General features: G+C 43.0%; 1 protein-coding gene across 2 annotated transcripts in view; it reads left to right on the forward strand.

The window, feature by feature from the left end:
• Positions 1–3,330: 3,330 nt before the first annotated feature.
• GRM7 (glutamate metabotropic receptor 7) overlaps positions 3,331–12,137 on the forward strand; it is a 769,756-nt gene continuing 760,949 nt past the window's right edge. For both annotated transcript variants that reach the window (XM_006917568.1, XM_006917569.1), the window contains exon 1: positions 3,331–4,123. In XM_006917568.1, coding sequence (XP_006917630.1) covers positions 3,605–4,123 — 519 coding nt within the window. In that variant the 5' untranslated portion in view covers positions 3,331–3,604. The remainder of the gene's footprint in view (positions 4,124–12,137) is intronic.

Here is a 12,137-nt window from a genome sequence, read left to right on the forward strand (position 1 = left end):
TCCCCCTTACCTGGTAAGAGATCTCTCTCTCTTTCCATCTGGCTGAGGTTATACTAGCATTTGTCTTCGGACCTTCCTCAGCCTGTTTATGGCAATGGCCCCAGTTATTGCTCCGGGAGTGAACACTTAACTCAGGAAGAACCACCAATTAAAGCCTTTCTTTAGAGTTGACCAAGAGCTTTAAGGTTATAATATTTCAATCATATGCAATTTTTGTAAAATAAAGTCATTTCTAAATCTACTAATTATCATTTAAGTTCTAGAAACTGCATATTGTGACTAAGAGGACAGTAATTTATCTGCCATTGTTTCTGCTCTGCCACTTTATATTTCGGACGCTGTCAAATAAAGGCTGTGGGGAATGGCAAAACCAGTTGTGATTCATTCAACACGAGTCCTCCTTAAGTACAAAACACCATTCTAAACATTGTCCAGAAAAAAAGACAAATAATACCTAGCCCTTACCCTCAAGGATCTTACAACTTGGCAGGGGAAATAAGACATTCACACAGATGACTGCAATGAAAGTAGATAATGATTGCTGCCAGATGTTTGGGGAGAATGATCAGAGCAAAGAGAGAATACAGAATAAAGCAACATTCAGTAGTCAGCCAAGATATACTTATTGAGCAATCACAAGATGTGAAATGAAAATAGAAGAGTAGCACAAGGATCCAGACAGGAGGAGGTAAAAAATCAAATGTCATTACTTGCTACCCAGCTTTCCAAATATATATTTTTTTAATTACCAAGTTCCTAATAAATAGCCTTAAATTTAAAACTTAATAAGGATATAGTCTCTGTGAAATGAAGCCTGGGGTACTGATGCCTAAATATTAGAATCATAGTACTCGTGTTCCCAAGTATATCTTTCTGTTGCTTTGTTTGCTTCTTTTACTCTTTCCAAATTAGCTGATTCTACTTTAACAAGTTATCTCTTTCAGCTGTTCTGCCCTTTTTGCGCTGATGTATTGGAACAGGTGAATTAAAAGAGTATTTTTTTGGGATTCAGACAAGAAAAAGAAAATACTATATAATAGAAAAAATCCAGAGGCAGTCTTTCAAGCCAGGCTGAATCTAGGAGTTCAGATGTTTTAATCAGGACCTATCTATCTCTACCCCAATCCTCTTTATCTTTTTCCCTCCTCTCTTGTGTTTCTTATTATGGAATTCAAATATCTCCCTGTTTATGTAGAAGCTCCTAGTGCAGCTACAGTCTTAGTATCCTCACAGCTCTCGGACCGGCAGGGAGGAGCAGCAGAAGACTGTGCAAAGTGTACACTTATGTAGCAGGGCATCACATCTAAGAGTGATTGATAATCACTGTATATTATACCACTGTTTTCTTGAAGATGGCAATGAAATGTTATGGTCTTACGAAATCAGAATAGTATAACGTTTCCAAAGGATATAAAGTATTTTGAGCATGGGGGGGGGGCGCTATTTTCCTAATTCATGCACAAGTTGTCTGTTCGATAGTAGTAGCCCTGTGTCACTACCCTAGTTACTCCTGCAAACTGCAAGGATTAGTCCTGGATGGTTCTCATTGGGCCCCATTCTCATCCTTGAACACATTATCACTATAGTCAAAGGACCCCAGTCCATGCTCTAAACAGACAAGCTTGGATTATGGGAAGTGGTGTCTGTGTTTCTCAGACTTTAAGTATTGAAACATGGAGGAAGGACATATCCAAAAAAATTGACGGATTGGACTGTCCTTAGAAGAAAGAGGAATAGATGTTGGGCAAGGGAAAAAAAAGTCCTCATACCAGGACATATTTGTAATGTTCTTTGGATATCAAAAAACTGGTCTCCCGAACATAAAACAACAGAGGATATTGGCCTAAAAAGAGCACCATGCACAAAGGGACATGGCCTATTTTAAAAGAGGATTTGAGAGAGCATCCAATTCAATCTTATCATTTTACAGATAGGGAAACTATAACCCAGACAGGGGACTAGAAATGTCAAGGATACACAGGTACTTGGTGGTAGAGACAACCAACTACCTATCTTCTGACTTTTTGGTGTGTGCGTGGGGGTGGGTGGGATTGTACAAGGACATTAACAAAATGTACATTAACAAAAACAAAAATATATAGTCTTGTTTCTGTTTTTCTCTCACCTTCAAATATGTGCAATATAGTTTTGCTGCACTCCAACAGAAAGCCTCAGGAAGAGCTGAGTTAACCTCCCCGAGTCCACTCTGGATCCCAAGGACAAAGACATTACCTTTCCTAGGGCCACTTGTTGCTTTAATGGGCAGAGTTTGGGCTAGGCCTGAAAAACAACTACCTAATTGTACTGCACCCCACTCTGGCATCCTGATTTTGCCCCCAAATCTCCAGCCAGAGAAAGAGAGAAGGGCATCCGGAATCATTGAGGAGACTTCTGTCTGCCCCTCTTTTCTTCTTCCTACTATCACCTCTTTCCTGCTGTTTCCTGCCCTCTAAAACCTGTACCAGCCCAGAAGCATCTCTGTAAGTGGGTAAGAGGGAACCTTACACCTGTCAGCGCCAGAGAAGAAAGTGTGCTCTGCCGAGTTCTCACATGTTCCATCTCTTGATATGAAAGTAAGAAGAGGGGCGAGTCAGAGGTTTCCAGCAGATTAGCTGGGACCCTGGCTAGTTCTGGTCCCAGTAACCCCTGAAGACCAAGAATGTACTTTTATTCTTAATTTTTCTTGTTGGCCTGTTTCTCTACAGGCTAGTCCAGTGTCTTGGCCCCGGAGAAGTTTCTGGGTAAAGGTTCTTTAAAGTCATGAATCAGGCTCCTCTGCGTATGTTCTTTTTCTTAGGAAAAACTGGCACAGGCGGATCAGCAGTGGAGACTAACTAGGTAGGGTCTTCCCGCTCCTCGTCATCATCGGCTTCTCCACCTCGCGACTCCCTGGCGTTCTCCGGGAGCTGACAGCCGGGGCTGTGGACCTCAGGGTTGGGAGTCAGCAGCACCAGACATTCTCGCCCCATCCCGGGGCTGGTGCCACTCGTGCCTAGAACGTGCATGTGGGTGCAGGCGGGCGATCGAGAGTCTTCTACAGTGAGATGGGGACAAGAGCTCAGCCCTCGCCTGCGACCTGCAACGCCTAAATCCCCTGGGGACCGAGAAACTCCCAATCCGAGGCACTCCCCCCCACCTCCAGCCGCCCACTTATTCCCCCTTACCTCAGCACGCAGCCCCTCCCTGCGTGATGATGCAAACCAGTAGGGAGGGCGGGCGCTGGAAAGGGTGGGGAGAGACTGAGAGCAAGCGAGCGAGGGAGGGTGTGGGAGGAGGAGGAGAGGGAGCCGAACGACCATTTAAAGCGATAGCAATCCGCGCCCTCTCCCCAGTGCTGGGCTGTTGAAGAGCGCGAGCGGCAAGTCGGGAAGCGCGAGCGCGGCGCGCAGGCGGGCGAACCCGAGAGCGCACGGCGCCCCAAGCTGGCAGGCGCCGCGGGACCTCCCACCCTCTCCGGCCGCCCCTTCCCGGGCGCCTCCACCCTCCGTGCCTGCAGGAGCCCCAGGGCTTCCCCGGAGGAGCTCACCCCAAGGAGCCCGGACCCCGGCGAGCCCGCCACCTTCTCCTCCAGCGCCGCCGCCGCCACCGCAGCAGTCGGAGCAGCATGGTCCAGCTGGGGAAGCTGCTCCGCGTCCTGACTTTGATGAAGTTCCCCTGCTGCGTACTGGAGGTGCTCCTGTGCGCGCTGGCGGCGGCGGCACGCGGCCAGGAGATGTACGCCCCGCACTCTATCCGGATCGAGGGGGACGTCACCCTCGGGGGGCTGTTCCCTGTGCACGCCAAGGGTCCCAGCGGAGTACCTTGCGGCGATATCAAGAGGGAGAACGGGATCCACAGGCTGGAAGCGATGCTCTACGCCCTGGACCAGATCAACAGCGATCCCAACCTGCTGCCCAACGTGACGCTAGGCGCGCGGATCCTGGACACTTGTTCCAGGGACACTTACGCGCTCGAACAGTCGCTCACTTTCGTCCAGGCGCTCATCCAGAAGGACACGTCCGACGTGCGCTGCACCAACGGCGAGCCTCCGGTTTTCGTGAAGCCGGAGAAAGTAGTTGGAGTGATTGGGGCTTCGGGGAGTTCGGTCTCCATCATGGTAGCCAACATCTTGAGGCTTTTCCAGGTAGGGGGGCGCTCCCTCCGGGGCAGAGCGCGATGTAGCTCCCTGCGCTCTGAATCCTAAAAGCTGGTTTGGACTCCAGGGGTGCGGGGTCAGGTCAGCCCTCGCGCATTTTACACCCTGGAGATCCTTCCGAATCCCCTCCACCTCACCCGAAGAGGTACCTTCTAATCCCTACTTGGTTCATTTCCCTTCCATCTCTCCCCTGTGCGCGCTCCACTCCATCCGGCATGACATCCTGGATTTATGGCCCCATTTACAAGAAGCAATCTGCGAAAACAAGGCGATGATTTAAATGGGTTTGCATTAGAGTGAAATATGCTCCGAAAACAGGCTTGTAAAAGTGCCGGCTCCTTTGAGAGCCGGTTGGGCGCATGGAATATGAAAGATGAGAAGACGCCTCGAACCTGGGCATTTCTCAACTCCCCAGCTTCCCAGCCCGAGGCCGCCCAGCAAGCCACAGCTCCCTTGGAAAAATTGGAGAAGAGCTTAGGGAGGCACCTCTTGAGCCGAGGGCTAGGTCTTCACCTACATGAGGATGCTAATTGCCCATCTCTCAGGTTGGATTTTCCGACCTGTAGCCTGTCTCCGCAAGAGCCTGGGCGGAGGGGACGCTCCCCAAGTGGGGAGATACTACCCGCAGACGTGACCCCCTGGTGATTTGCTGTGGGCAAATGTTTGCACCGTCTAAATTGCTTTTGCAGTCCGGCCACTGGCAGGAGCTGGGCGATCAGCTTGCTACTCCTGCCACTTCAGAGCTAGTGATGAGCTCATGCTAACTGCGAAACAAAATCGCTTTCGCTGCCTCCTCCCTCCGCCTGTCCTTTCCCACAACCTCCCTAAGGCAGCCCCCCAGCCCCAGTCCTTGGCTCCTAGGACGATTCCCGGAGCCAGCAGAGAAGGTGCCTGGAGCGAAGCAATGGGGTGCACTGAGCAAGGCCTGGCGGTTCTGCTCCGGGCGCCGGAGGGCGACAGCGAAATGGAAGGCGGATCCGGGGCAGCTGAGCGGTGGGCTCTACCGCAGTGCTCTCTCGCCGCCCGCGGCGCAGCCTCTGCCCCGTGGCTCCCGGGCTGCACTGGGTATATGAATGGATGACTTTTGGGTTAAGAAATTGAGTTTTAGGGTCTGCGTGACTGTGGGTTTGCTTCTCCTTGTTTCTTCGTATTTCTCCCTATGTATCTTTCTCTCTCTCTCTCTCTCTTATCTTTCTATTTCTGCCTCTGTTCTCTCTCTCTTCCCCGACCCCAAAGCATTTTGTTCATCTCAGTCTTGAGATGATCCTTTAATAATGCACAGCTCTCTCCCTGCCTGGTAGTGCCCAAACCCAATTAATCTCTTCTCCAGATGTTCGGGCTGACTCTGGTTTCCTTATGCTCCCCGTAACCAAGTGTTTTTCCGAAGGGTATGGGTTTCTAAAGGGGACTCCTTGTGAGAGTCAAGCTGTCACCACATCAGCTCCCAGGAGTGTGAAGTTTGTTTTTGCGTCAGAAGGAGCGGTGCCATCTAAGGCTGCAGCCTGGTATGGCCTCTGTGATCTTAAGAGCTTCCCTAGCACCTCCTGAGTATGCCATCATGGAGACCCCTAGATGTTTGCACACCCAAAAGTGCTCTGGGGGCAGTCTTCCCTCTGAGTTGACGCTTTCAGGAGGAGCCTAGGTTATAAGCAAAACCCAGAAGCGCTTTCTTCATCTCTGAGCTTAAGGCTAGACAACTCGGTGGAGGTGGGGGTAGGGAGGTAGTGCTGCAGGAGACCTTGAGGTCGGAGATCACGAGAGACCACTGGGCAATTCACAGGTTTTTCAGGAACCGTGGGGGTTAAAGGTGTGTTTGGTTTAGCATTTTAAAATTATTTGTCTGCCTGTTTTTGTCTTCACTCAGAGCATGGCAGTACTGCAGATGGGGGTGTCTTAAATAAAAGTAAAATGTCGAAGTCAAGAGATCGCAGTCTAGGCTGAAGAACTGTGTTTGCTGAAAAAGATTCCAGGGGGAGCTGATTCCTCTTCTGGTGTGTGACCCTGAGGGCACTTGTGAGGAAAGAAACAGCCGGCCTTACACTTAGTTTCCCTATTCCCTGGGATGGGAAGTGAAGGAACCTCCCGTTAGCCAGTGTTAGCAGTGTGGGTTGGCACCAAAACTATTCAGAGAAAACACTGTCATTTTCCTCTAATTTGCAAATTGCAGCTATTCATGTGGTATCGAACAGCTGAAGGAGAAAGGCCCCCCATTTTTCACCTGCATTTATTGAGAAGAGGCTGGTAGTAGGAGGAATGCACCAACTTGTAGCTTATAATGCAAGCTGGATGTAATCGTTGGTGTGGGCATTCTGGTTAATCATTGCCCATGTTGGAGTATATAGTAGCCTTTTTTATATGTGATCTTAGAAGCTGCTGGCATGCAAGTCCAGTTCCCAGTTTCCCAGACCGTGTAAGCCTGCAAAATGAACAGAGAGAATAATAGTACACAGACCCATTGTTCAAAGGCACAATCAATTTAGGAAGAGAGAAAAGAATGGTAGGCGAATCTTCTCTGGGATTGCAGGGTTCAGTTCAATTAAGATTGTCCTATAAAAAAGAGACTCCTCTAAATGATTGAATTCTTAGCTGTCTAGAGATTTGAGTTCTTTTTTTTCCGCAGTCTCTATGGGTTGCCAGGGGGACCATGCCAAACCTATCATTTGAGACAAAAATGTATGGTGAGATAAGCTTCTAGGCTGGGGGAAGGAATACTTAGTGACTTAAATGGGGGGGCGGGGGGGAGGGTGCTAAGCACTGGGGGTGGGGAGGAGGTAGCAATGAGATGGTAATAAATGTAACAAATGCTGCTGCTGCCAGCAAAGCCTGGAATGAAGTTCTTCCCTGACAATTAGGCAAGAATGACTACTCAGATGTAAATAGTGTCTATGATTTCAGATTCTCATTTTCCTGCTGGTGTATAAGACCAAAGATAAAGCTGAGCAAGTCCTCTATATATACACACTGAATTGGTTAGTAAGTGACATGTCAGAGGACAGGAATCATATCCAGTAGGTCTTTCAAATCCAAGAATTTGAGGCTAATGAAATTAGTGTGTGGCCAGGGCTCTGCCAACTACAATTAAGTCACTGCAACTACCCTGCAATGAATTTTCAGCTCAAAGAAGCATTGGGGAGGAATTTCTAGAGATTTGTTTCTGAGCTTGTATAAAATAATACCTTCTAATGCTAAGAAAGATTAAATTAAATTAATATTGACAATGAGTAACATATTTTAAAAATAATTACAGAGTGGGGATGGCTTAAAGTGGAGAGTTTATATAATGTGGTGCCCAGAGGCTAAATCTCCCCTGACCACTATTTTATGGGCTATAAGTAAGATATATTATAGTAGAAAGTAATGGGAACATTTTTATTCAAGGCTTCTCTGTTATTGACTTGAGAGCAAATACTCTGAGAGTATAAATTACTCTTGCTACATCCTGACTCTGAATGAATAATATTTCATGTGTAATGTCATGGTCTATGCTATAGACTTGGAATTGAATGGCATCTGTTTCAGTTTTGTTCCCTCAGAAACAACTAGATGGAAAAAGTGGTCAACTTGACCCATGTTGGAGCATATTGCAAATCTAAACCTGTGTACTTTGTACCATAAGTGAAATAGATTTGTAAATTTTCAAATGTTTTCTTTCTGTCCATCGAAGCTTAAATATTATCTCAAACTCTTGGGGCAACAGTTTATGTATAAGTGCTTAATTTTCTTCTATCTATCTATCTATCTATCTATCTATCTATCTATCTATCTATCTATCTATCTACCTATCTATCTATCAATCATCTATCATCTATCTAATCATTTATCTATCTCATGTAATTGGATAGAACTAGGCACCTGGGATGGTGTGATATTACTATAGTGGATTTTTTAAAAAGCAACTCCAACCTACTCTTTTTTAAATTTCATAAATATAGGTGTCAGTGCCATTTGGAATAGTCTCTATAACAATCTCTGCCTCCACATTTACTGTGTCTAAGGAAATTTACCTAACAGATGGTGAGTAGGCAATTTTTAAAGGGGCATTTTTTAAAAGAGCAGAGAGGGAATAGAGATAGGCACATAATATATTCGAAGATACCTCCACATGTATTTTATGTGCACAATTAGGATGTCTTTGGACATTTTTTTCTTTAAGAATCATTGAAATACTGGATGCCTTTAATTCAATTTTATAGACAATTAGAGTTTAAAAAACCATAATTGCTCTATTTTTTATTTTTTATGTGTAGGTTTTGTCATGGATTTAAAAGGACTTGACCCGGTTACTCAAAGTGTGCTGTCATCTCGATGCTGCCATTAATTAGCTATGTTACCCTAACTAAGTCACTTAGTTTTTCTAGGCCTCATTTTTCTCTTCTGAGTTTTTTCTTTAAAAAAAAAAAAAGTGGTTTCTAGAAGTCTCTAATCTCTTTGTGTCATGATTTAGCTTGGAGAAAACCTGCTCTTGTCAAAACTCCATGATGTATTTATTACCAGCTCTCACTCTGAATATTTGAGTGAGTTTGGGGGAACATTTTAAGGATATTTTTCACATAACCATCTTAGTTAATATTAGTCTAGCTGATTTCCCTTTTTCTTTTACCAGTGTGCTGCTTAGTGATATGTATTAAGGCTGGCGATGAGGACAATGACCTTCTAGGTCAGCTTACTGCATGGTTATAAGACATGGGGCAGGAAATAAGAACTGTGGAGTTTATAGTAGCAGATCTAGTTTTTATTACCCAGTGTCCTACCCCCTTTCATTTTGCAAAAACAGCAGGCTTTTCTTTTGGAAAACTGCCAAATGATGTACTGCCTCCTCCCTGGCCCCAGGGATGAGTTGTCTGAGTGAGCTCAAGCAAAGCAAGTGATTGGTTCAGGTGTAGGCATCTGACCTTGACTAGGCCTATCCAAATCCTCCCTACGACTTTTCTGTCAAAGAAAAATGGGAAAGTTTTCTCTTCTCTCGGAATTTCTAAGCTAGGGAGATATGACTCTGGGACTCTCAGTAGTCATCCTACACAAGAAGAGACTCTCTGTAGAAGAAAAAGCATGCCATGCTAAGCAGGGCTAAGTGATGAAGAGAGCTGAGCCCTACTGATATTCTGGAACACCCAAATCCAACTATATCTGAGTCTAACTGCATCCCAGAATTTCTAGTACTTTTTCTTAAAATTTCTTTTTACTATTTTGAGTTTCTTTTCAGCCATGTGCAATTGAAAAGAAAGCATCACAGCTAAAACAGCTGATTTCTCTCATTTATGTAAAGTTCGCTGACTGGCATTCAAGTGAAAAATACTATGTGATATTTTCTTTACTTTAAATATAATCCTTCTAACCCAGGTTTTGGGTATTCAAAACTTATCATCCTTTTCCACTCCTCCCAACGTTTACCATTTAACTTTAAGCATTTGTGTTCACATTTTTCCCATCTTGATGCAGTTGAGAGAGAAGGACGAATACTTTTTGAAGTAAACTGCAGCCTATTGACCCTTCTGTTTGGAAGCTTTAGAATCATACTTGGTTCCTTTCATTAAACCAAATATTTTTTTTGATGTCCCCAGGGCACAAGAGCATTTTCATGGCATAATAGAGTACAAAGTACATTAAACTCCTGGGTCACTACAGTAAGCATCAAGCCTAACTATTTTTCACCCCTTTTTATTTTAAATAGGCAAAAAAGAAGAGTTGTAAACACATTTTCTCAATAACTAAAATGTACATGTAATTACTACTTAAGAGAACGTTTATGCAACATATAGTCAGACTGTTACTTAATGGACATTTTGCCAGTTGGCCCAATAAATATATATGTTTTATGTACTTAATGAAAACAAAAAACAATAAAATTTTCTTACAGGTAAATATCTGAAAAGAGTATTACGCCAGAACACTTAATATTATGGTATTTCCATGTTTGACAAATAACCTCTTTTCAATTATATTTACTACTAAATATTTCTTGGATCGAGATTATAAGGTAAAAAAATAAAACATATGAGACTACAATGATATGGGACACATATCTCATTTTAGGAGATCAGAAGTTCTATCGCTTTTCAATAATAGTACAAGTAACCATAATAATAATAATTTGAGTCCTCACTATGAGCCACTATGTGATACACTGTAAATACTTTGTCTCATTTAGTTTTGACAATAGTCCTGCATAGGACATGTTGTGATCTCTATTGAATAGCTGAAGAAAGTGATTATCATAATCCAAAATCACATAGCATGTAAGTGTCAAAGTCTAGATTCAAATGTAGATTTGTCTGACAATACCCAGATTGTTAACCACTAAGCGTACTGCTTGGTTGTTGCACAAATGCAGAAATGTTTAACAATTATAGATTTGCCTACCATCAAATTGTAGTGGCTTAAAGACACCAAAGTTGCTGATTGCTTAACCACATCTGTTTACAGAAAGAAATCATATTTTATTTTAGTTCTAAAACAGATTAAATCTGTAGGTCCTTAGAAACTTGAGCACACAGATACTTACCTTTAAATAAAAGGCACTTTTTTCCATAATGCAACAGGGAGCCTTGTTTGCAGGCAATACATATACAGTAGACTCTTCATTCAAATAAATAAATGAGAGATGTTTTTCTTTGTCCTAATGCAATGCCCATCATTAAAGATTATGATGTTTCTTCCTGAACTCTATTTCATTCACTCCACACTTTCTACAGACCTCAAGTGGGGGAATCCATCACTCAGATATATATGTGCAAAGTGAGAGTACTGTATTAATACAATTGCTGAAAGTCAAGTTGACAGAGCACAGGAAATATATCCTAACAAATGCAACATTATGTTTGTGTGGGCCATAGAAGAGGGAAGAATTTTCAATTTAATGGATTATTTTTCCTGTTGCTATAAAAGTACTACAGTGTAATAGTTTTATAATTGGTCATTTACAGAATTCTCCATCTCTGGGTGTTGCGCTTTCTCCATTCTGCGGCTGCCAATTCTTTCTTGTAGTCTTGATGGAAGCTAACAAGGAAGCCACTTCAAAGGGCTCAGCCTGTTTTTCTGCATTATTGTTTAGATATAAATATTTCTGTTTGTTAAAGTACGATTTAAACTTTTTATCGTGTTTTAAAATGGACTATGCTCTGAAGGTATTAGCACATGCAGACGTACTATGGGATATTTTCTAGAAGAAAACATGCTTCTATCAAAGGATTTATCAGAATTTTCATTTAGGGGTTAAGAATCAAATTCAGGAGTTAGACTTGAATTTAAATTCGTACTAACAACGTATTATCTGTCTGACTCTGATCAAACAGGTACTATACTTCTGTCTTCAATTTCCTCATCTTTGAAATGGAGATAATAAAAGTATACCAGTCTGATAGAATAATTGTAAAGATTGCGTAAAATATGTGTGAAAATTTTTTAGCATGGAGTTTAGCATGTGATGAGTGCCTTTCAATACATTTAAAAGTTATTTTATTATTATTTGCTATCATTAAATATCATTATTGCTTAAATGTCACTATTGCTAATTTTGCTATAAAATTACCGTAATCGTGATGGATTCAACTCTTTTCTGTTTCTTTAGTTTAAATGGAAAATATATAAACAGAGAGAGAAAAAGAACCCTTTAGTGATAATGCTCAGTGGAAGGAGAATTTTCTTGGCACCGATTAAAGCAAATCATGAATTCCGTGGACCTAAGATAGCAAAAAGGCTAAGAGAAGAGCAGTGGGCTTTAAGGTTAGCAGCCCCAGGTTCGAATTCCATTGTGATATTGTGATCTTTTTCTAGCTACAGAACCTTGAGGAAATTACTTAAACTTTTTGAGCTTTACTGCTAGTTTCCTCATCTATATTTTTCCATAAATATTTATTAAGCATCCCCATGTGTACATTTTTACATGGTTGGATATATCAGTGAATACAATAGACAAGAGCTTTCTTTCTCCTTCCTTCCTTCCTTCCTTCCTTCCTTCCTTCCTTCCTTCCTTCCTTCCTTCCTTCCTTCCTTCCTTCCTCCT

This window comes from Pteropus alecto, unplaced genomic scaffold, assembly GCF_000325575.1.
Source record: "Pteropus alecto unplaced genomic scaffold, ASM32557v1 scaffold75, whole genome shotgun sequence".
NCBI classification, from domain to species: Eukaryota; Metazoa; Chordata; class Mammalia; order Chiroptera; family Pteropodidae; genus Pteropus; species Pteropus alecto.